This window comes from Gekko japonicus, unplaced genomic scaffold (genome assembly GCF_001447785.1).
Source record: "Gekko japonicus isolate JY-2015 unplaced genomic scaffold, Gekko_japonicus_V1.1 scaffold1001, whole genome shotgun sequence".
Lineage (NCBI taxonomy): Eukaryota > Metazoa > Chordata > Lepidosauria > Squamata > Gekkonidae > Gekko > Gekko japonicus.
In genome coordinates, this window is record NW_015163117.1 from 180,488 (window position 1) to 204,057 (window position 23,570).

Below are 23,570 nucleotides of genomic sequence, written 5' to 3' on the forward strand. Positions count from 1 at the left end.
AAAAAATAAAACAAATATTGTTATCACCCCCTTTTTAAGCATGGTCTTCATAAAGGTACATCTTGTCATTGTCTGTTGTTGATTTATATTTTCAGTACCTAATTTTATTCTCCTTAATTTCTAGATATAGCTTCTCGTTACCCTACATTATGGACTGAGCAAGTAAAAAGCAGACAGAATAAGACCAATAAAAATTCTGGTAAGACGATGGAACATAATTAAGTTGAAGCTATCTATCTACTTTCCCCCCACCCTTTCTCCAAAGAATTCAGTTCTTCTCCCTTCCTCTCCTTTTGTCTTCACAGCATCCTAGGTTAGGTTGAAACAGAGTAATTGAGCCAAGGTGAATAAATCCCATGGCTGAGCTGAGGTTATGAAGTCCAGCCTCCCAGGTCTTAGTCCAACTGCCCAACCACTGTACCACTTTGGCTCTAAATACTTAAGTTTACCTTTCTTTTTATATTGGTACCAACACTCCCCCCCTTTCATCTACCATTTCTAAGTCTCCTTTTCTGAACATTCAGCATCTGTCAGTCACACTAATGTTTTCTGCTAACTTTGCTTACCTCTGCACACTTAGCTGGGAGGAAGCATCAACAGACATAATTACTACTTTTTAAGCATGAATATGGACTGCAGGAGATTCTCTTGATAAAATTAGTAAAATTTAAAATGGTAAAGACAAAGCTTTCCCTTGAAAGAGCTTCACTTTCACTTTCTGTAACCTTTCTTTTTCTTTTTTGCATTTTAAATTGAGACGTACAAGTTCACTTGCTCATCTGCAAAAGCATCTCTGTGCAATCATACATACACTTACTTCAAGACTATTTTATTGTAGTGTTTGCTCAAGGCATACTTGCACATTAATAATGTTAATGAGGGGAAATGACACAAAGGAACCAGTGGAACTAAAAGAGGTAGCCAGCTGCACATGCACAGAGCTTTGTGCAAAAATTGGAACTAAAAAGGTCATAATAGAGAATCCATGCTTGTTCCTCTTTGAAAAGAATGCCAGGTGAGGAATTTACATGAGGAGAATATTTGAAGCATCTCTTCTGCAACTGGCCAACAAATCCTGCTACCTCTTTTTCTCCAATTCACCTGAAAACTTCCCATGCCAATCTACATTTGCTGTTAGAACACTTGGCTGGACTTGTTAAATAGTGGGTTTAACCAGGGGTCTTTTAGTAGAAAAAGAGGTGCAGGAGCTCATTAGCATAACTCATTAGCATATGCCACACCCCCTGACATCACCGAAAGTGTGTCAGAAGGGCACACTCCCTGACATCACCGGAAGTGTGTCAGAAGGCCACACCCCCTGGCATCACCGGAAGCGAGTCAGCAGACGACACCCACCACTCAGATCCACCAGTGGGGCCTGAACCCCAGAAGCCATGCAGGATCAGGCCAGTGGCCCATCTAGTCCAACACTCTGTGTCACACATCGACCAAAAATACCAGAGGCTCTCAGGAGGTCCACCAGCGGGACCTGAACCCCAGAAGCTCTCCCAGTCTTGCCCCCCAAGCACTAAGAATGCAGAGCATTACTGCGCCAGACATAAGAACATTTTTTTATTTTATTTTTTTTCCCAGACATAAAAACATAAGAGAAGCCATGCTGGATCAGGCCAGTGGCCCATCCAATCCAACACTCTGTGTCACACATAGGCCAAAAATACTAAAGGCCCTCAGGAGGTCCACCAGCGGGACCTGAACCCCAGAAGCTCTCCCACTCTTGCCCCCCAAGCACCAAGAATGCAGAGCATCACTGCGCCAGACATAAGAACATAAGAGAAGCCATGCTGGATCAGGCTAGTGGCCCATCCAGTCCAACACACTGTGTCACACATTGGCCAAAAATACCAGGGGCCCTCAGCAGGTCCACCAGCAGGGCCTGAACCCCAGAAGCCCTCCCACTTTTGCCCCCCAAGCACCAAGAATGCAGAGCATCACTGTGCAGCCCAAACGAGGCAGGGATGGGGACGGGGGCCTAGTCCAGGTCGCTCCAGGAAGCCTGGACAAGGCAGGGACAGGGGCCTCGATCTTTCCCGGGGCATGCGGCTCAGGGAAGATCAAGGATGGGGCGGGAAGGCCTTGCCTGGGCCACGTGGAGTGGCCGGAGGCAGCCAGGGATGGGGCGGGGAGGAAGCCTACTCACCGTCCTGCTTCTTCCTCCTCCTGCGACGAAATGAGGGCTGGAAGGAGAGGGCGACTGGAAGCAAGGGGCAGGGCTTTGTCATATGCCCACCCCCCGGACGCATCACTCCTGGAGTGCCGCTCTGGGGTGCTCCAGCCCCATCCGAGGCCTGGGTTTAAAACAGCAAAGGCAAAGGCAGTGATTTCAGCAAACATCAGTTTATTGCATCTCAACAGGAATACTTTACATGGGGCAACTGCCCTAACTATATACACCTAAGCCACTCCCAGCCCCCATGCAATTGGTGAGTTCAAATGGCTTCCAGGCTCCAGATTGGCTAGCTGCCCTCAGGGGCCAATCTGCAGGCAGGTTCCAGGATCCTGCCTGCCTTTGTCCTGGGGCTTCAAGCTCCAACTAGGTGGCCTGCCTGTACAAGCCCAGACACGCCTCCCCACTCTCCATCTAGGTGGGCTGCCATACAAGTCCAAGCATGCCTCCTTATGTCCAGACATAAGAGGGCTCTTGTCATTTCTGTAGTCTGATAAAGTGACCATTTCTCCCACTGTATCATCAAGGTATGAGTGAAAACTATTTGCCTCATTTTGTGTTGTTGTGTGTATTGTAATGCACCTCTCCCTGTTTGGTGTAGTGGTTAAGAATCAGTTTGGTTTAACGGTTAAGAGTGGCAGACTCTATTCTGGACAACCAGGTTTGATTCCTCATTTCTCCACATGCAGCCAGCTGGGTGACTTTGGGTCAGTCACAGTTCTCTCAGAGCTCTCTCAGCCCCAACTACCTCACAGGGTGTCTGTTGTGGGGAGAGGAAGGGAATGTATAGTTATGATGCTTTTCTCCTTGATCTCACTTTTCTTTGTTTCCCCAGTCTTTGACAGTATTTGCCCACACTGTTATTCAGTCTTTTTTACTATAAGGAGCTATGTGACAATGACATCACAGTGACCTGATGACTTCATGGACAAATCACATGATTACAGTAGTCCATCTGTTGATGAGTGATTGATGAGAAAAGGACTCCCCGTGTCATTACTAGTGGGTTAGATGTGATATGACAGTGGAAACAGGAGGAAACTGTAGCCAGTACCATGCAGTTGTGTGATTGTTGACTGGACAGTAATGTCATCCTAAGCAGAGTTGCACCCATTTAAGTGCATTGAAATCACTGGGCTTCAAAAAAAGTAACTCTCCTTACAATGCCACTGCATGAGTCGGTTGTTGACATCAGTGCCCACACTGCATGAGCCTAGCCATATTGTAGCTGCATATCTTTATGGTGCTGAAGCTGGTTATATCTACTCCTCATGCTTCCATGCCCACTTTATAATTTCCACCAGTAGCAATATGGGGACTTTTATGCTCCTCAGTCACTCCTCAGCAGAGGGTCATATTTCCTCTTATCTGCTGCAATGTCCTATTAGCTGCCACTGTAAATAAAAATATGTATGTGAAAATGTGGAAATTCAATTAAGGAACTTGTGTTCCCTTAAAGGGTAACACTGTAGTATGAATTTTAGAATCGCCTTCTTTGTCCACTTCTCCTGAGACAGATAATCAGAAATAAACTCCAAAGAACTATTTGGATACTAACTAATTGGAATATTCAAAATTAGATTATTTCTTAGTCTGAGATGTGAAAGAAAGCAGCATTCTTGAGAGGGTAAAACAAAACAAAACAACGCCCAGAAATACTTCATTTTAAGTGGTATTTATTTCATCTTTATTACACAAGAGACCAGTTGGTGCCAAAGCTAAAGAGTTATTGTGTTTGGAACCAACTTTAGTTATTCAAGAGTCTCACGTGCAGAAATATGAGAGACCACAATGCAAATAAAATAACAAGCAATTCATCCACCCAAGTATGTCTTTGCAGTATGCAAAAGCCAGCCTAACAGCGCAATCCTGTAAAACTGCTGTACAGACAGATCTACTTATAGGCTCAGATGGGGACACTTCTATAAGGAGTATGCATTTGTTTCCAGATGAATCGTGGGGGGGGGGGGAGGACCAGAAAGTCCACACTGATTTCGTTTCCTTTAGATAATGAAAACAAATGGGAAAACAACACTTTATTTATTTATTTATTTATTTAAAACATATCTGTTCCACTAAATTTCAGTTTATTAGTCCTCATCCATTCCAAAATTGCCTCCAGACACTGTTCACAGTTTCCACAGTCTCCGTGGAATCTGCTGGAAGCATGAGATGAAGCTGAGTATCATCCACATATTGATGGCAACTCATCCCAAATCTCTGAATGACTGTTCCAATCAGATGACTGATCCACCAGGGTGGCCAAGGCTATTTCAGTCTCATGACAAAGTCTGAAACCAGATTGGAACTGATCTGCTCAATTAGAGAACTCGATACCTTAGATCATATTCTGCTACGCTGCCCCTTCCATTCACATTGACTATTTTTGATTAAGCCCTTACTGAGTAGGATCAATTCTGATAATGCAGTCAGGTTTCTCCTTGCTGATAAGACACCAGAAGTGACTGTACAGATTGCTGAATTTTTGTCTAAAATTTTGGTAGCAAGAAACTATTCTTAATTGGTTTGTTCTAAGATTTATAGATGTAATTTTAGCTTGACGAAGTTCTTATCTTACTGATTTTATATGCCAATAAAGGTTTTTGTATTGTATTGGAACTGATCCAAACAATCTGCTTCATTCATGAATTCCTTAAGTTGCCCAGCCACTACTCATTCACCACCTTGCCCAAGAATGGTACCTTTGTGACTGGTCAGTAGTCATGCGACTCTCCTAAGCCTATAGTGGGTGTCTTTAGAAGTGGATGCACCACTGTCTGCTTTAAGGCAGGGATGACCACCCCTTATCTCAGAGAGGAATTTAACATCTTCTGGACCCAGTCTGCCAGCCCCCCCCCCCAGATGTCCCTGTAGCCTTGGACCTTCATCCTATGTGTGCAAGAGTCCGTTCCTATTCTCAGAACATCCTTGCAGTGTTTAGACTTGCATTTCAGCAAAGATTTTCTCAGCAAGGTTGACTCCAAGAAGGGACATCCTGCCCTCAGATATCTGTTCTGGGTGCACTTGCCAGGCAGAGGTGAGAGACTGGGCGCCCAGGGCTCAGCGAGGGCTGTGTGTGTCCCCCCTGGCCCAACCTGTCGCGTCCCCATGAGGGCTGCCTCCACCGACCCCCCTCCCCTGCAGGGCTGGCCAGAGGCTTCCTCTCTTGGGGGGGGCAGCGGCATATCACCCCTCCTGGTCTCTTAGCCGAGCCCTGCCCTGCCGTCTTCGGAAGAGGCTTTTCCGAAGTGGAGCAGCAGGGCTGCTGCCGGCCAGGACTTGGGGTGGTGGTGCGGAGGCTCGCAACGCAGAGGCAGCCCTGCCAGGGCGACTCCACCTCTGGGCGCCTCTTGCTGGGAAAGCCCCATCTGTCCCACCCCGTTCCTCCACTTCACCTCCAGATGCCCTTCCAGGCCGGACGTGCCACCTCCCTCCACCCCGCCTTCCCTCCCTCCCTCAGCGGCAGTCCCCAGCCAGTCCCGCAGGGAGGGGGTCTCAGGGTTGCCCTGGCTGGGGTCCTCCTCCTCTGCCCCCTGCTCTCCCGCCCGGGCTCCAGACGAGCGCGCCTCCCCGCTGCAGCAGCCCGGACTCCGGCAGGCAGGCAGACGGCTGGCTCTCCAATCCTGTGGCGCCTGGCTCCCTCCCACACCGCAGCCCGCCCTCACCGCCGCTTCCCCCCCCCTCGGCAGGGCGGGCGTCGGAGGCAAGGGAGCCCGCCCTCGGCCCGCAGGGCTGTAGTGTGGCTCAGCCGCGGAGGGGCGCGCAGGGGTGGGGGGCGGGGCGCAGTTTGGCGCCCCTGAGGGCCGGCGCGCTCTAGGCAAGCGCCTAGCTCGCCTAGTGGGCGAGCCGGCCCTGGATGGTGGAGAAATCTGGTTCTTCACTGCCATCACTGCCACAGAGTAGTCTTTAAAATGAGCTCTAGCCATGACTTGTCAAATTTGTTCAGAGTCTTTCTCTGTCGACAAAGGGACTGCCCTGACTCTGAGACCTGAGAAAGGGTGTCTGGGAGCAATCACATCACTTCCCTGGATCATTTTCTCCTTCCAGAGGTCAACCAGGACATCCACAGGAGCTCCAACCATATCAGTAGAAAAATCCTCTGATGCCTTCTGAAGACCAGTCAGATCCATAAGCCTATGGGGTTGAATCATCTTAAGTGATCCATCAACCCTGCAGAGTCTTTGTATTCCTGTAAGTCTGAACTCCAGCAAACAGTGATCTGTCCATGATAATAGGACCATCTTCAGCCCCCCCCCCTTCAGATCACCTTTTTCCTGCCCAGAGCAGAATACCAGTTCAAGAGAGTGACCTGCACAGTTATTATCTGAGACAGGCCCATGGTTGTCATGTTGCTGTTGTTCAGTCACACAGTCGAGTCCGACTCTTTGCGACCCCATGGACCACATCACGCCAGGCCATGGTTGTCATGCAGGCCATGAAATCCTGAGGCATTTCCAACAAGGTTGCCTCAGCATGGATATTGAAGTCTCTCCCCCCCATCAACATTACCTTAAGAATCTCCAACACCATGTCCAAGACCACCTTTACCAGCTCAGGCAGGGAGATGGCTGGGCAGCAGGGAGAGCGGTATACTATCAGAATCCCAATCCTGTCATGCACTCCCAATACTGACACATATTCTCAGAACTGGCAGGGTCCTGGACAGGGCACTGAGACAGGGGAACAGAATCTCAGTAGACTATATCTACATGGATGCTATTTGCTCATTTGTTGTCAGTAATCTGTAAAATGTTCAGCCAGCCCTTGGAAGGATACTTTCATATTCTTCCCCACTAGGAATTCTGCCCAGAATATGACATACCAATCTGTTGTGCATGTCCATGTCACAGAAAGGAAGTGTGTGGTATTTTCGTTGCCCATGTTCGTAGAGTCACAGAGTTGGATCATCTAGTCCAACTCCTTGCTCAGTGCAGGTATACACAACAACAGCATCTCCAACAGATGGCAACTTAAAGAGCTCCAATGATGGATGGCCCTTTGCCCCAAAACAATTTGTTCCACTTTTTAACAGCTCGTGCTGTTATAAAGTATCTCCTAACAGTTAGTCAAAATCTACTTCCCTCTAATTTCTGTCTATAAATTCTAATCCTGCCCCCTGGAGCAACACAAAACAAGTTTGCTCCATCTTCTACTTGATAGCCATCCAAGTATTTAAAGACAGGGGTTGTTTTTCCCCTTGGTCTTCAAGGCTAAACATTCTCAGATCTTTTAACCTTTCCACACAGGACTTGTGTTTCAGACTCCTCATCATTCTGGTTATCTTCCTCTGGATGTCAAACTCTAGGTTGTTGCCATTCATCTTAAAATGTGGTGCCTAGAATTGGACACAGTATTCCAGATGGGAGCAAACCAATGCAGAATTGTTTATTTGATTTTTTCCCCCTGTGCCTAAATTGATGACTTGGGCTAATTTCACACACGTTGGGTAATGCACTTTCAATGTGCTTTAGCAATCCTTTGCAGCTGGATTTTCCTGTGCAAAACAGGAAAATCTATTTGCTAAAGTACATTAAAACCATGTTATCCAATGCATGCTAAATTAGCCTTGGACGCAATGTCCTGTGTGGAAAATGGCCCACCCCCCCCAAAAAAAAGTTTACTTCCACTCTGTCCCTGTCACCTATTAAGATGTCACCATCTTATCCAAACAGATTTGCCTTACTCTGAAAATAGCAAAAAAAAAAAAGTATTGTTTTTAGCATCCTTTGCAAACCTCTTCTGGACTTTAGCCTGCCTGACTCCATTTTTGCAGGTTGCGGCTACTCTAATGTATTCATCTTTGGCTATATATTCCTCTTTCCATCTCCTTAAGCATTTTTGTATTAAGTCTCAGCTTGTCAGAGAGTTCCTTCTGCAGTAACACAGGCTTCTTTCGTTTGCTCCCATTTTTTCTTCTTGTTGAGTTTGTGGTTGTGCCTTCAGTATTTCACTTTAGTCCCCATGGAAGTCAGTTTCCCTCTGAGTTCTTTGAAAATGTTCCTTCTGAACTTTTCACATCCCTTGCTATCAACATATTCCAAGTGGACATGGTCATTTCCCCCCAAGACTCCGATCACATTCATTTAATCAATAAGTTTCTCCCTAATGATCAAGATTAAGTCAGGATAGCAGATCCCCCCTTTTCCTGTTCTCTGTGTCTTTGTTCAGTGAGATTTTTGTAGTTTGTTTATTTTATGTGAATATTTTTATCCCACTTTTCTCCTACAAAGCAAGACCCAAAGCATGAGTAGCTGGGGGAACTCAGCCCTTGATGGAATAGCCTCCCCTGGCAAGCAGCAGCACAGACAACCCCCAGGTAGCAGCCCCTTTTCAACCCTGATCATAGGGTGGGGCTGAACATCTGGAAGAACTCAACCCCTGGTGGAATAGTCTCCCTTGGCTAGCAGTGGCAAGGGAAAGCATCATCTAGATCTTCTGGCTGGCTGTCTGGTCTGTAATATACTGTCACAATATACTATAATATATTGTCACAGTTTCCCCAGTGGCAGCCACATCTCTTGTCTCATATAATGAATAGAACCAATCCACTCCATTATTTTGTATGGGGGTTTGACATAAAGGCTGTTGGACTATATCAAGAGATCCACATTCTAGGTTTCTTTCAGTAAGATTTTGTATGAAGAATAAAATAAGATTCTCCACTGTCTAGGTCAGGTGGGCAACTGTTCTGGAGTGCTCTAGTATGTTTTTTCTCCCTACTAAACCTTAACTTGGTAAATTAAATTCTGTGTTCATTGTGTCTCCTCTCCTTTTCTAAGCAGATAAGCCTTTCCAGACCTCCCCAGAGCATTTGTATATTAAATCACGTCTTATATTGCAGCGTGCTGGAATATACTTATTATGGTATTTGTGCTATCTTTAAAAATCCCATTTTACGAGCATTTTCATTTATCTTTTAATTTTACATATTAGTTCAAAATGCGTATAAGCTCTAGCTTCTGGCATCTCTAGTCTCTTCCTCCCACCAGGGATAAAGACCCTCCCACCCTAAAACATTTTTTAAACAGTGCTCTGTTTAACATCCAGGAGATACCATTTATGTTCAGGATGTTCCAGTATTTTATGGAACCCCCACAGTGGAAATATTTTCCTTTTTTTTTTTTTTTTTGCAAGGTTGGCCATTTTTTAATACCATATGTTAATTTAATGCCAAAAGATACTAATCTTCCCTGAACTATTTTTAATTATATTATATGACTTTTCTTAAGTAATGAAACAACAGCAATATTTTAATTCATACAAGGGCTTGTCTGCCCCTCCACAGTTCATTAAGACAGCATACTGGACAATCAGGATAGCATCATATATTTGGTGAAAGTCAGAGAAGAGGCATACAGTTGAACAGAAATATGTAAGTGGAAAGCCATATGAAGTATAATTATTTCCAAAAAGATCATCTATTTTATTAATAAATAAATGCTCCATTTAGGAAAATCAAGATCTACACCGTTCCTTGTGAATAAAATGTGTATGGAATACAGCCCATATATGTAAATAGGTTGGGCATAAAACTTTTTCACCTTAAATAAGTTAATAGTGATTGCAAATTATAATACGCAAAACTGTGAGGCAGCAACACAGAAGAGAGGAGGACCCACTTGTTGAATAACTCACTCTTGTTTGTTTGAAAGTTAAAAGGGATGAATTACTCCTATTAGAGTAATCACACATTCTTGAGTTTATGACCTTAAAATAAATAGTTCAATAAAGCAACCACCAAGGAGTCTTCAAGAGGACTTGTACAGATTTCCTGAGCCTGATTTATTCTGCTTTTCCCCCTTACAAGTGCATTCCAATGATTGCTGTTTCCTATAGCATGTGGTTCTCAAAGCTGTCATCAGCTATGTAGGATGAGTATGAATATGGGGAGAAATGAATCACTGTGCTTATTGGACCTACGTTTCTTCGATGTCACCCCCAAGAATGGCTAGTTGGTGATAAATCTACCATGATAGGTGGATCTGTTAACTCCTTCCTATCAGATTACACTTTTAAAATAAGACATTAATATTGCAGGAAAGGCCTTTCATTGCATTATTTCATGGAATGTTCATTTTACTTTTATGTCAGTTATTTCAAGACACTCGTCTTAGGAACTAGGGTTGGCAACCTCTGGGTGGAGCCTGAAGATCTCCTGGAATTACAATGTGTCTCCAGACTACACTCATCAGTTCCTGTTCAAAAAAGGGCTGCTTTGGAGGGTGGACTGTTTAGTGTTATACCCTAATGATGGACCCCTTCTACATCCCTCCCTCAGAGGCTATATTTTCCCTCTGTTCTTCTGTCCTCTCACTGGCTGAGCGGCCCTGGTAATGTGTTTTCTTCTCCCCTGAAGAAACTTTGGCTGTCCCACCCTGTCAGTAAGGTAGGTATATTTTGACTATTTACTCAGTCCAGGAACCTGAGGAAAGGGGTAGGAGTGCCCTTAAACCCTTGAAAACGGCACTTGAGATGCTTTTAAAATTCAAAAATAACAAAAGGTTTTATTTAACATTAAAGGGAAAGGTCAGGTGAAATCAGGGGTTGTAATTACTGAGGTAAAACTAGTACAAGCACAGACTTTTGATCTTGTATATCAGGCCAATGAGAGGTTCTTAGTTTATTCACAGTTACTTAGATCTTTATATTGAGAGGCTTTTCCCCAGCGTTTTCCCAAACACTGTAGTACACTTTATTTGAGTAATTGCTGACTCTTTCGGTGCCCAGAAGGCTGGAACACTCTCTCCAGTACCCAAACCCCTTCTCTTGGAACACCAGTACTCTTCTTGAGTCTCTACAGTGTCCTGGCTCCACTGCTGGACCTCCTGATGGCACCTGGTCTTTTTGGCCACTGTGTGACAGAGTATTGGACTAGATAGGCCATTGGCCTGATCCAACATTGGCTTCTCTTATGTTCTTATGTTCCTTGCCAAACTCTTCACCTAGTTCTCTGTCTGTGTTCAAACTGCTCTCAGCTAATGCTGAATTCAATCAGGGCTGAAATCTGTTAGCACTAAACTCTTTTTCTGTCATGGCTATTTTCAGACAGTCTTAGAACACATCTCTTCTCAGTTGAGGCAGGAATCTCCTCAGTATCCAGCTCTCTCAAGACTTTTTTTGCTCAGCTGACGCTAACCAATCAGATTGCTTAGAGCAGCCTATCATTCAAGGTTCTTTGGCTCTGTGAAGAATTAACTCTTCACAATCCTTTAGTTATTGGTACAGCACTTCTAAGCCTCTTAAAAAGTTCATTCTGTCACAACCCTATTGCAGTCCCTCCCCTGACCTCTCCAGGCTTCATCTCTAAATCTTTAGGAATTTCCCTACCTGGAGCTGGCAACTGTATTAGGAACTCTAATATTCTTTGGGAGCTTAGCAGGAGCTTCACCATGAGAAGATCGGTAAAGGCTGAAAGCTTGAAACAAAGACAACTAATCCACCATTAGCAAGTTTTTGTAAGTTACAGTTTTTCAGCTGCCATATGAGGGCTCCTAGTGGCCCAGGGTAGCCTGATTTTGTCAGATATTGGAAGCTAAGTAGGGTCGACCCCAGTTAGTATTTGGATGAGCGACCTCCAAGGAATACCAGGGTTGCTATGCAGAGCAAGGCAATGGCAAACCACCTCTGTTTAGGGTTGCCAAGTGTTACTCACAATTTAGTGGGGGGAGTCCCGGAGCTCCTTGGAAGTATTCTTGTGTGCGCGCATTGTGCGCACGCCGCGATTACATCACCTGGAAGTGACGTCATCGCGTTGGGCACGTTGGGGGTGGGGCCACAATCATTTGAGGGAAAACCATAGAGTTTTCCCTCGAATGATAGAGTGTCCCCCTGCAATGTGCCTGACGTGATGATGTCACCTCTGGGTGATGTCTTCACACCAGGCACGACTCACACTTTGGGGGCGGGGTTCCCCCCAGCAGCCCAATCTGGACCGGTGGGGAACGGGCCTATCAAGTGGGGTTTTCCCCACCCCCTGGAGGGACCTGGCAACCCTACCTCTGTTAGTCTCTTGCCTTGAAAATTCTACAGGGTCACCATAAGTTGGCTATGATTTGATGGTACTGTACACACACACAATGGCAAATCAGTGTTGTAGGGTAAAAGAAAACTGAGAACCACTGCTTTTGCCTGGTTCACTGATTTGCTCCTAGTAAGTGCTGAAATAGTTCACATAGCTTTATGGCCTATATACCAGGGCAGGTTCTTATCATCATTGGAGTTGTTTATCTTTTGAAAGCTGAATGGAACAACTATATTTTCAACATTATTTGCTTGGAGTTGGAGAAAGAAACTAAGAAAATTGTTTATGTTGGCACCCAACATCCTTTAGGAGTGTCCCACTAAATCATATAAATAGGAAGTGTGCTCATCCCCTCTGTGATGCATGAACTAACAATTGTAAAAGTTTAACATGTAAATTAATTTCCCCTCAAAATAAATTAATGGTAACAATGTGAGGGCGATGGCTTACATGACAAGCTTCTTTTGAATTCCATGTGCTGGCTCAAACTATTTGCCTCAAACAAGAGGAAGTTAGAGCACGGGAGCCCATGATTACAGAATAAATAGCAGCCAGACAGATTCTTAAACTGAATTGGGACTATGGCATGAGGTGGAGGGGGGTGAAGGCCTTCCATTGTCACCAATCAACCTCCTCCCCAAATAAGGGAACAAAGGCCTTCTCTCTTTGAGCTACAAATACACTTGGAGAGAAATGTTATGCCTCCCTCTTCCCCCTTCACTAGATGAAGGCCTGTGCTTCTCAAAAAGTTGGAAAGATCCTGATCACAGATCTCTCAGTGTCTTGTCTAATTAGGCCCTTAACTGTGCTTTAATCCGATTATCACCAACTTGTGGGATTTAAGCATGGCTGTCTGCAGTGATACTCTGTATGTTCTCCATGCCAAAATGTATCATTCTTTGATCTCCTAAAGTTTTTATGTACCACATTTATTTATCCTTGTTCTAAGTAATGGGGCAACCTTTTGATAATAATAATAATGATAATAACAACAACAACAACAATAATAATAATGATAATAAATGATTATGATGATGATGATTATAATAATAATTGGTGGAGGTCAAGCATCAAGCTTGTGTTTATGTAAACTGTAATAAAAGTATTGCCTTATTAGGTGAATGAATGCCAGGATCACTATTTCTTACAAGTCTGCTTGTCTGAAGAAATTAAACACTTAGAATCTGTTTTATTTGAACTGTCCTGCCAAAAATAGGCCTTTGGGCTTTCTCGCCTTGTCACTAGTGGCTTCAAGCTAAATACTTGAACCTAAGGGCAAGACAAGGTGAGGGCTAGAATAGAAAAATATTTATAGAAAACATGAAAAACTAATGCACGCTCATGCATGTCACAAAAAACGTACAGGAAAGCACGGCACTTTTTGTGAATAACACAGAATAGATCACTCAATGTTGTTTATGGAGGGTGTTTTCCACAGCAGTGGAGACCAGAAAGATATCAAAGGTCCTACATTCCAAGTCACTTAGTACAAACATGTCAGATACTTGGGTTGTAAGCATTAAGAGTACTGTAATACTTTGTGGGATATAGTCCAAGCATGCACACTGTCATTTTAAAGACAACTTTGCTGCAGACACATGTCCTATCATTGCACTATGTCAGTCATTCGGAACTGGATTGCTTTGTTCACATGGGGGGAAAAACCTAACAAATTATTGTTATAGCACAGCAGTAGTGCAATGACCAACAATGCATAGATGCAACAAGGAGTCATATGTCCCCAATATAAAACAATACTCCTTATATGCAACAATACATGAACAAATGACCATTTATCAACCATGTGTGGTTTATGTATCGTTTGAAACTCAGCATCCACACAGTGCAAAGATGTGAATAAAAGATAGAAAAAGAAGCACAGAATTCTGTTGAGTCGCACAGTCAAATCCAACTCTTTGCGACCCCATGGACCACATCACGCCAGGCCCTCCTGTCCTCCATCGTCCTCCAGAGTTTGCTCAACTTCATGTTTGTTGCATTGATAACACTAACCATCTCATCCTTTGTCATCCCTTCTTCTTTTACCTTCAATCTTTCCCAGCATCAGGGTCTTCTCCAGTGAGTGCTCCCTTCTCATTTGGTGGCCAAAGTATTTGAGCTTCAGGTTCACTATCTGGCCTTCCAGGGAACACCCAGGGTTGATTTCTTTTAGGATTGACTTATTTGATTTCCTTGCAGTCCAAGGGACTCTCAAGAGTCTTCTCCAGCACCATAATTTGAAAGCATCTATTCTTCAGTGCTTGGCCTTCCTTATGATCCAACTCTCGCAGCCATACATGACTACTGGGACCAAATTCTAGGAGTAATATTTAAAAGTGCCCCTTTTCACTCCCCTTTCACAGTCCCATGTTGGAAAATAGGAAGTCTAGAAGGAAAAGGACATAGTAGACACTGCAAGGACTGCAGGGCTACCAGGTCAGGTTCCATGTGGCCTAACATGGGAAAACACCATGTGTCACCAGACTGCTGCAGCTAGAGCCCAGCACAAATTGGGGTGGCGGTGATGGTTTGTTTCGGGATATAGCAAAAAATGGGTTTCTCTGTACAAATACTGGTGACCTGCCCCAAAATGCTATTATTTTAGTACAAGCTGCCATTTTTTGAGTAGCTTCATCCACCAAGCCACTGTTTTGTGACCAGTAGCTCACAAGGCTCTTGAAAACAGTTAAATAACTCTCAGAAACAAAGTCGTATCTCCCTGATGTAGTCACATCCATCTTCCTGCTCTCATTGAAGATAGATTAGAATGAGAGAAGGTGAGTCCCATAAACCTGGAAGAAAATAATCAGCCTAGATGAGACATGGATGCTCCGTGAATACAATTTTCCAGGGGTTGTTGAAAGCTAATTAGCAGCCCCAGGCAGCTCATCTGAAAACTGGATAAGGATGGGGCAGGGAGAAGGTGTTCAATTTAACCTTTCCCTCTTGTGCTTCTTCCATACTTTAAACAGTCATTTCAAAACTGCAATTATATCTGGATATGGGGGGGGACAAGTACAGACATCTGGAATGAGAGGTGAAAAGGAGCGGGGGGTGATATTTAGCTGAGTAAGGTTAGGAGGACAAGGAAAGGGAGAGACATAGCACAAAGCCTAGGAGTGAAAGGGAAGGGGGAAGTTAATGGAAGAGAGAGGGGGAGCAAGGAATTACTGGAGTAGGGATTCTGAGTGGAGGAGAAAAAGTGAGTGGGATGGGGACATGGGGGAACAAACAGGAATGTCTGAGAGCAAAGCAAAAAAAACCAGACGGTTATGAGAGACAAACCAAAGGCATTATACATTGTGTGGTTCCTGCAGCATGAGTATCATCTTGGCAGAGGAATAATCTGGCAGTGGTGGGAACCTGATTTTCTGTGTACTTTAGTGACTCTAAAGGGGATGCTAATAGGGCAGGTGATGGAGCAAATGAAGAACTTGATTAGGTTACAATGAAGACCTGTGTGGTAAGGGACACTCTTGATGGCTATGGAATATTAGGTTCTTGTCCTACATGAATCATTCAATTTGACCAAGGTGTGGGAGAGTCCACAGAGTCACAAAATAAGGAGTGTGACTGTTTCTGATGTAGATCTGACTGTCTCATCATGGAATGCCTTTGTCCAACCTGTGATTCTCTGGCTTGATTCGAGAGAGAATTTTCAAATTCCCCGGCTTTCATATAGGTGGCACTGTATGTGTTGGGGTGTGTGTGTGTGAGAGAGAGAGTTCCATTTTTCTGTGTAGAGGGGTGTCGCAGGCAGCAGCTAGGAAGGTTCACTAATGGTTGCCACCACTCTGGTATGGGTCTCCTTGGGAGGGCCCAGAGCACCCACCCAACCCCTTGTTACAGTACTTTTACAACAGGTCTCCTCTTGTACAAAACCAAATGAGGTGTGAGGACCCAGGCAGAGTTACGACTAGTTTTATTAAGAGACTGAACAACAACTTGAGATCAATAACAAGTAGGAAAAATTAGCAAAGTAAAGGCAGGTGAATCAGTCAAATAATACATCCTGAAGTGTCTCTCTACACAGTCCTAGCCTTCCTTGGGTACCTGTTCACAGTCTCACTCACCCCTTTTTGGATGAGGGATCCCTCTGTCTGCAGCAGCTTCCACCAGCCCTGCTCCCTGAGAGAGAACACCCTCCCACTCTGGGCAAGGCCTTTTATCTCCTCTTCTCAGGAACCACCCTCTGTTCCCCTGCTGGTGTAGTTTTCCCCTCCAAAATCACCTGTTACCCAATCATTGGGTCCAGAAGGAACCTGGGAAATTAGGCCTTGAGGACTACTCCCATATAGGCTTCCCTGGAGCCACTAGGCCTCCCTCAAGCCTGTAGGCTGCACCACTATAGGCCCATGATCATGACAAGGGGGTCTTGATATCTGTAGCAGAAAGTTAGGGTATAAACTTGAGTGAGGAAAAGGGCATGTTGACAGATTCTGAAGAGAGAGGGGTGGTGGTAAGTGGGTGCTCTAAGATGAGACTGTGGAAGAGGTAGCCAGTATGACCCGTATCCAATGTTCCCTCTAAGCTGTGGAGTCCTGTGAGCCAAAATTCTATTTCGTGAGCTACTGGCATTAAAGTTGTGAGCGAGCAATTTGGCCAGTCCAGTGCAGAAATTAGTTTGCTCTGGAGCCATCCTTCCTGAGCTAAGACAAAAATGTGTGAGCCAGAGGCTAAAAAACTGTGAGCTAGCTCACACTAACTCAGCTTACAGGGAACACGGCCTGTATACCGTAGCCATATGAAGATATTGGTATGCAGTTTTTATTTTTTAAGAGTACGCTCATCCCAGTATGTAACATGTCGTGTTTGCTTGTAATGCTGATAAATTCCTCCAGAGTAGTTGTATCAGTTTCTATCATCAAAAAAATTCAGACCAAAGTCATCAGTAGCACAAGGGCCTGTTTTCCTTCAACAAGATGTGGGAGTTTGGTCTGATAGATCATATAAAATAATACCCAAAATGTAGAAGAAAGTTCCCCCTCCATCATTGTTAAAGGAGAAGGAGGGATGGGTATGTTTTTCATTCATTTTGCCCTTGTTTTGCTCACAGACTGATGACAGAGCCAAGCCCTGGGCCAGGCTTTGCTTCAAGAGCCAAAATAAAAGCTGAGCCATTGGAGCTGACTATAAACATATGAAAAGCAAACCTCATAGAAGTATATTAAAAAATTGCTGGAGCTCTAAGGAAATAATCCTATGGTATTCTTGTTGGCTCTTTTGCTTTCCTGGCTCATCCTCCTTTCTGGGCCCAGAATTATGCCAGAACCAGCCACCCATTTCAAGCGAGGTTTCAGATTTTATTAATTTCCCTGCTTCTTTAAGAAAGATGTGTTTTGTACGTTCTGGGTGAATTAAAGCCTATGCAAAAGGCAGCACAAAGGCAGGAGCAAGCACCAGCCCTGCCTTGGCACAGCATGGCTAAGTACCACTGCATTCCATCTGTTGCGCTGCCTGCATAGATCGAGGTCAAAAGCAAGATGTGTGCCCTTGCCCTGCGGATTGGCAGGGAGAGGAGTGGGGGCATGAGATGCAAAACTCACTGCAAAAAGCTACAGCATTCCCAATTCGGGGGTGTTTTTACAGAATCACGGATGCAAGATTGGTTTAGGGTTTTCTCTGAAGTAAATACCATTGTATCAAATGGGATTTACTCCCAGGTATATGTGCATTGGATCATAGCCTTACAGTGCAATCCTGTGCACACTTACCTGGGCGTAAGCCCTGTTGCATACAGAGAGACTTAACTTCTAAGTACATCTGCACGGAATGGTGCTGTACGCTGCTTCATAAGCCCCATATTGGGCTGAGGAGAAAGCAACAAAGACAAAGGGCCTCTATGTGGGGTGTGGGAGGCCCCATCCTTCACTTTTGCCCAGAGCCCCAGAAACACTAAGACTGCCACTGATGTTCAGCTGCAGATACATTGAATGTAATATGAGAATTATTCAACACACATACAAAGAAAAGTGTACATTGTATACAGTCTGTACATTCATTGACTGTCACTTGCAAACAGGGCTTAACATAAGAACATAAGAGATGCCAATGTTGGATCAGGCCAAAGGCCCATCCAGTCCAACACTCTGTGTCACACAGTGGCCAGAAATACCAGTGCCATCAGGTATGTTTCTCTTTTGTACTGAATGGGCAATCACATGCTGCTTGTCTGGACAATATTGCTCTCAACAGTTCTTGTGTAACCATCAGTAATCAGGGAACTAATTTTCTATTGTTAGATATAAAAATATGCTGGTAGTTCTGCCTGATGTTAAAGATGTCAAAATCAATACAAAGTGATTTTTATACTCTCCTAACAAATAATCACGATGGTTTCAGTAAATATAAGTTGTGGCACACCTCAGTAAGTTAGTCCTCTTTTGGATGTTCCTAAACCTGCATTGGGAGTTTGCATTTAGGTATTTTTTTTTCATCCATATAAGAATATATCTGTATTTTCAAAGGGAGCATTTGGGTACTGTACAAAAATGTTCTGTTTTTTAAAACCTCTAAAACCACCTCATTCTTATTTATTAAAAATTTCTATCCCACTTTCTCCTTTTAAGAAAATCCAAGGCAGTTCACAAACATTTCAAATGAAACAAACAATGTAAAAATATACCAAAAATACCCATTTTAATAACCTGCTGTAAATGGGTAGTATCATAGGCACAGCATCAAAAGTGCATGGCCATATTCTTGCAATACAAAGTTTACAGCATGTCTCACCAATTACAGCCAACTTTGCTGGAAACTTCAACCTTTTTTTTACATATCCTAATAACTTAAAAATGGAAGACAAGAGATGAAACTCATAAACATAGACTTTGATGTGAAATTCAGGTTTCCTAATCTTTGTCAAGAAAATCCAATTTACGTTTATTTATCCCATCTGCTATTATGGAACTTAAGGCTGTTGAAATGGGATTCCAAGAAGGTCTTTCATCCATGCACTGGTCAGGCCCATATCTCCTAAGGCTGTGTTGAGATGTCATGAGAAGCTATAATTAAGATCTGATTGGGCATAGATACAGTTAGTTGTTGTGGTCATGCACCTCCTTCACTCCTTCTAATTCCTTTAGTGCATGGAGCTTAATTAAACACTTCCATGGCTTAACAAAGCTCCAGTTAGCCATGATGTCTCAGTGTGAGTCCCTCAATGAATTGGAAATGCTTTACTTCTCACAAGCTAGCATCCCTGTTTGTGTGGAATAAACAAACTTCCAATTCACCAAAGCACTGCATTTGGACATAGTAGTGAACTGGAGCTTGATCAAATCAGGAAATGTTTGACCAAGCTCCGTTGTGCTAGAAGGGGAGCAAAGAACAGGGGAGGAGGCTGCAACCATGCTTACATCCAATTGGAGTCTAATTGCAGCTCGATTTGATGTCTGAATGCATTGTTAGCATTATGTACCCTTCAACTATCCCCTTCCTATAGTGAAGACTTCTAATGTTTTGATTTATGGCTGAGATTAAGGTTGAGGTGTGGAAGGAAGGAAGGAAGGAAGGAAGGAAGGAAGGAAGGAACTAGTAGCCAAAATTAGTTTAATCAAGGGCAAACTGCAGATGAATTGGAACAGAAGATTTTGTATAGTTTAATTTTGCCCAGTTCAGAACTGAAAATAATTATATATAGGGAAGGATTATACGATTTTAAATTCTGATCAACTAGAAGTAACCATAAGTGTGGAGCATTCTTTTTTTAGCACAGTGTTTATGTATTCATAATGCATTTCCACGGGATCAGCCTTATAAAGAGGTTTGGTTTTTTTACTGCAAAGTCAGCCACAGAGTTAAATGATTTCATCTGTAAGGAGTAATCCCTTTATATTCAGCGGAGCAGGAAAATTGAAGATATATTCAGGGTTCTGTTAGGCCACAAGAATGTACCCAAACTTTCAAGAGTGCTAAACTTTGGATGATCAGCTGTACTTTAGGCAGCCTTTGGAGTCACAAACAAATAGAAAATCTTGGCTCCAGTGCTCCTTCCAAGCTGTGTGCGTGAGTGGCTGCTTATTTAACACAGGAAGCCCAGCTCAGCAACAGTCTGGAGCCACGCAGGGTCTTGTACTGCTCCTTGCCCATTTTAAGATTACAACAGTTATATTCGGCTCAGGATGTGACCTGCTCCACTCAGCGGTGGTTGGGATTAGAGGGAGCATTGGCGCTCTCCGATCCACATGTGATGTTTCGACACACAGCAATAAGCAGGCATAAAAAGGCAGCCCTCCTGCACCCAGCTTGAACAGAAATGTATTTCTGGCATAGTGATCACATAATTCAGCCAGGACAGTACTGTGGTCCTGCTGTGATGGCTGCTACTATGCTGGAACTTCCACGCAAACAATTTACCAGCATCCTATGCTACTATAGCAACAATGGTACAAGCACAATAATAGAAGTTGGAGGGAAGAAGAGCAACAGTAACAGTGGCTGTTGCCAGTCAATATCCTTTCCATTTGCAGTGTAGCATTAGGTTTCCAGGAAGAGCTCCCATCATCTTCCCCAGTATAACTAATTCTCCTGTGGGCAGGGATGCAGGTATTCAAGCAGGGCTCTTTTTGTAGCAGGAGCTCCTTTGCATATTAGGCGACATGCCCCTAATGTGGCCAATCCCCCAAGAGTTTACAGAGCTCTTCTTACAGGGGCTACTGTAAGTTCTTGGAGGATTGGCTACATTGGGGGTGTGTCGCCTAAAATGCAAAGGAGTTCCTGCTACAAAAAGAGGCACAAGCTCTAGGGCTCCTCTTAGACAGCAAGTATGTTCACAGTCTAACTCTCCCCTTTTTGGATGAGGGATCCCTCTTTCTGCAGCAACTTCCACCAGCCCTGCTCCCTGAGAGAGAACACCCCCCCATTCTGGGAAAGGTCTTTTATCTCCTCTTCCCAGGAACCACCCTCTGTTCCCCTGCTGGTGTAGTTTTCCCCTCCAAAATCTCCTGTTACCCAATCATTGGGTCCAGTGGGAACCTTGGAAATGTAGGCCTTGAGGACTACTCCCATACAGGGTTCCCTGGAGCCTGTAGGCCGCACCACTATAGGCCCATGATCATGACAAGCAGGTTAGAAAAACAGCTATGCTGCTGGGGAAGGTGTTGGAGTGCAGATGAAATTGCTTCTTCTTCCTTTTTATGTATTAAGTCAATAAAGCATGATTTATCTTGGGCACTGTTCCAGTATAACTTAGCATTACATGGATTGACAAATAGGCCAATCAAGAAGCTTTTGACTTCAGTGGGAAACAATCTTATTGGTTCCTATCTACGTATTCCAATTGGTTGTTATCTGTTTGTGGGATGTGGTTTTGTCCATTCAAATCATATATAAGTCCGCCTTGTTCTATGTATGGTTGTCTAGTGTTATTATGAGCTGAATAAAATGAAATCACTTGTTTAAGAGCTGCCTTGATCACAGTTCATAATATTCCTCTTTCATAAGCACAGCTCCATTGAGAAAAGGGGTTGATTTCATCCCATTTCCCCTGCAGGTTCTAGCCTACCAAACTGCATGATTACTCCTGCATGTGGATCCCAGGGCCCCAGGAAAGGCTTTGCAGGGATAAGAAGGTAGGGTTGCCAGATCCCCTCTTAAACTGCCAGGGGGATTTTGGGAGCATTTCATGGGTTGGGCCCCAAGCCCTGCCCCAAGAGCAACCACCTGCCCGGCCACCCCTGTCTCTCACTCCCCGCCCGCTGAATTTAAAGGACTTCAGCTGATTTGCAGGGACCACGTGGCCTGCTGATCAGCTGGAGGGCCCCTCAAATCTAGCAGGAGGGAGGGAGAGGGGTGGTCACGGACCACATGCTTGGCTCACAAAAGGACCCTTTAAAGGGTCTTAAAATTCAGACCTGGCCATTATTTTGTTTACTGGCTGTCTATTTTAGAGTTTGAGGATGTCAGAGGGAGGAGTGAGAAGGAGAGAGTGGTAGCAGATAAGTAACTGGGATATATCCAGATTCACAGACTTACACAGAGATCTTGCCTCCGAAGAGGATTACATTGATATGTTTGGCTTTCCAAAACGTTGTGTATACTAATCCCATTGGGGTGTGCATTCAGATATACTGAGCCAAAATTAAACCCCAAATTAGCTGTTTCTGGTTAGCTTGGAGATGCCCAAAGTGATCCAAAATAGTCCTGTAATGAAAATTTATCTCCTGGAATTTGGGAGTGCTTGGGGCTTTTCAAAAGGTTCAAGAGCAGGGAGGAAAACTGGGGAAGCTGGTCCTGGCCAAAGAGCTGTTAGTCACAGTCTCTCTTCCCTTTAAATTGTAAAGAGTCATTATTTGTTATAGGGAGACCTGTCCCACCATCAATAGGAGATTTCTGCAGGTCAGTCAAGCCCCACGGGAGTGAAGAAGTACACCTGTTGGCCTGTTATTTTCTGGCAGTGGGGGGTGGGAACTGTTGCCAACATGGTAAGTCCAGGGCCAGTTCAGTCATTTCCTTTTAAACATTTGAAGGATCATTAGAGGATGCCAGGTCCATCCCACCGCCAGTGGTTAGTCAGTGTCTCTCTTCCCTTTAAATTTTAAAGAGCCATTATGTTAGATAGGGTTGGACCTGGCCTCTTGAAATGGGGGGCCATGTCTACCAATATAGAACGTATTGGCCTTTTAAAATTTAAATTGGCCTTTCCCACCTCTCCCTACCCTTGTACTCTTGCTTCTCCTGTCATCAGTGGTAGTCCACTTCCGCCCTTCTTTGTGCATCTATCATTAGTAACCCAGGCAGATACTGACTAGGTCCAAACCAGATGAGATATGAGGGATCAGGGATGGTGTATCTGAGGTCCCTTGATTTCTTTACTGTTTCTTAAAAGCAGCCACAGGGTTACAATTTGAAGAAGTTAAATTCCCTCATCTCCTAATACAAATAAGAAAGTCTGTCTGTCTATCCTATCCATGTATTTTGACAGATATCTTAATACTTTATTTGCTTTTTATGTGGCTTACTATCACACATGACATGGGCATTTTGCTTGTATGAAAAGCTGAGGATACTCAGTTGAAATTCTTTGAAACAGATGGTCAGATGGAAGGACTGTAATTTCATGATAGTTTGTGTGTTGAATGTAACCCTTAGTTTCTTTTTGAGGTTTTGCACTGGGGATTCTCTTTAACTTGAACGCTGAACACTCTTAAAGTGCATTGCTTCACATGTATCACTTTGCAGGAGGTTTTTTGTTTGTTTGTTAAGTACACTAGTGTCTTCTTACCTGTTTTTGTGGAGTGAGTGCATTGAATGTCAAGGCTTAATAAAAAAGGTCATTGGCTCTGGAAAGCTGCCTTTTCTAATTGCCCATTCATAGTCCATTACATAATGAGAGAACTGGGGAAGGAGAATTAAGAACGAATG

At 44.0% G+C, this 23,570-nt stretch overlaps 1 protein-coding gene across 2 annotated transcripts in view; it reads left to right on the forward strand.

Annotated features, from left to right (window-relative positions):
- SMOC2 (SPARC related modular calcium binding 2) overlaps positions 1-23,570 on the forward strand; it is a 213,281-nt gene that overhangs the window by 108,291 nt on the left and 81,420 nt on the right. For both annotated transcript variants that reach the window (XM_015406852.1, XM_015406853.1), the window contains exon 7: positions 125-199. In XM_015406852.1, coding sequence (XP_015262338.1) covers positions 125-199 — 75 coding nt within the window. The remainder of the gene's footprint in view (positions 1-124; positions 200-23,570) is intronic.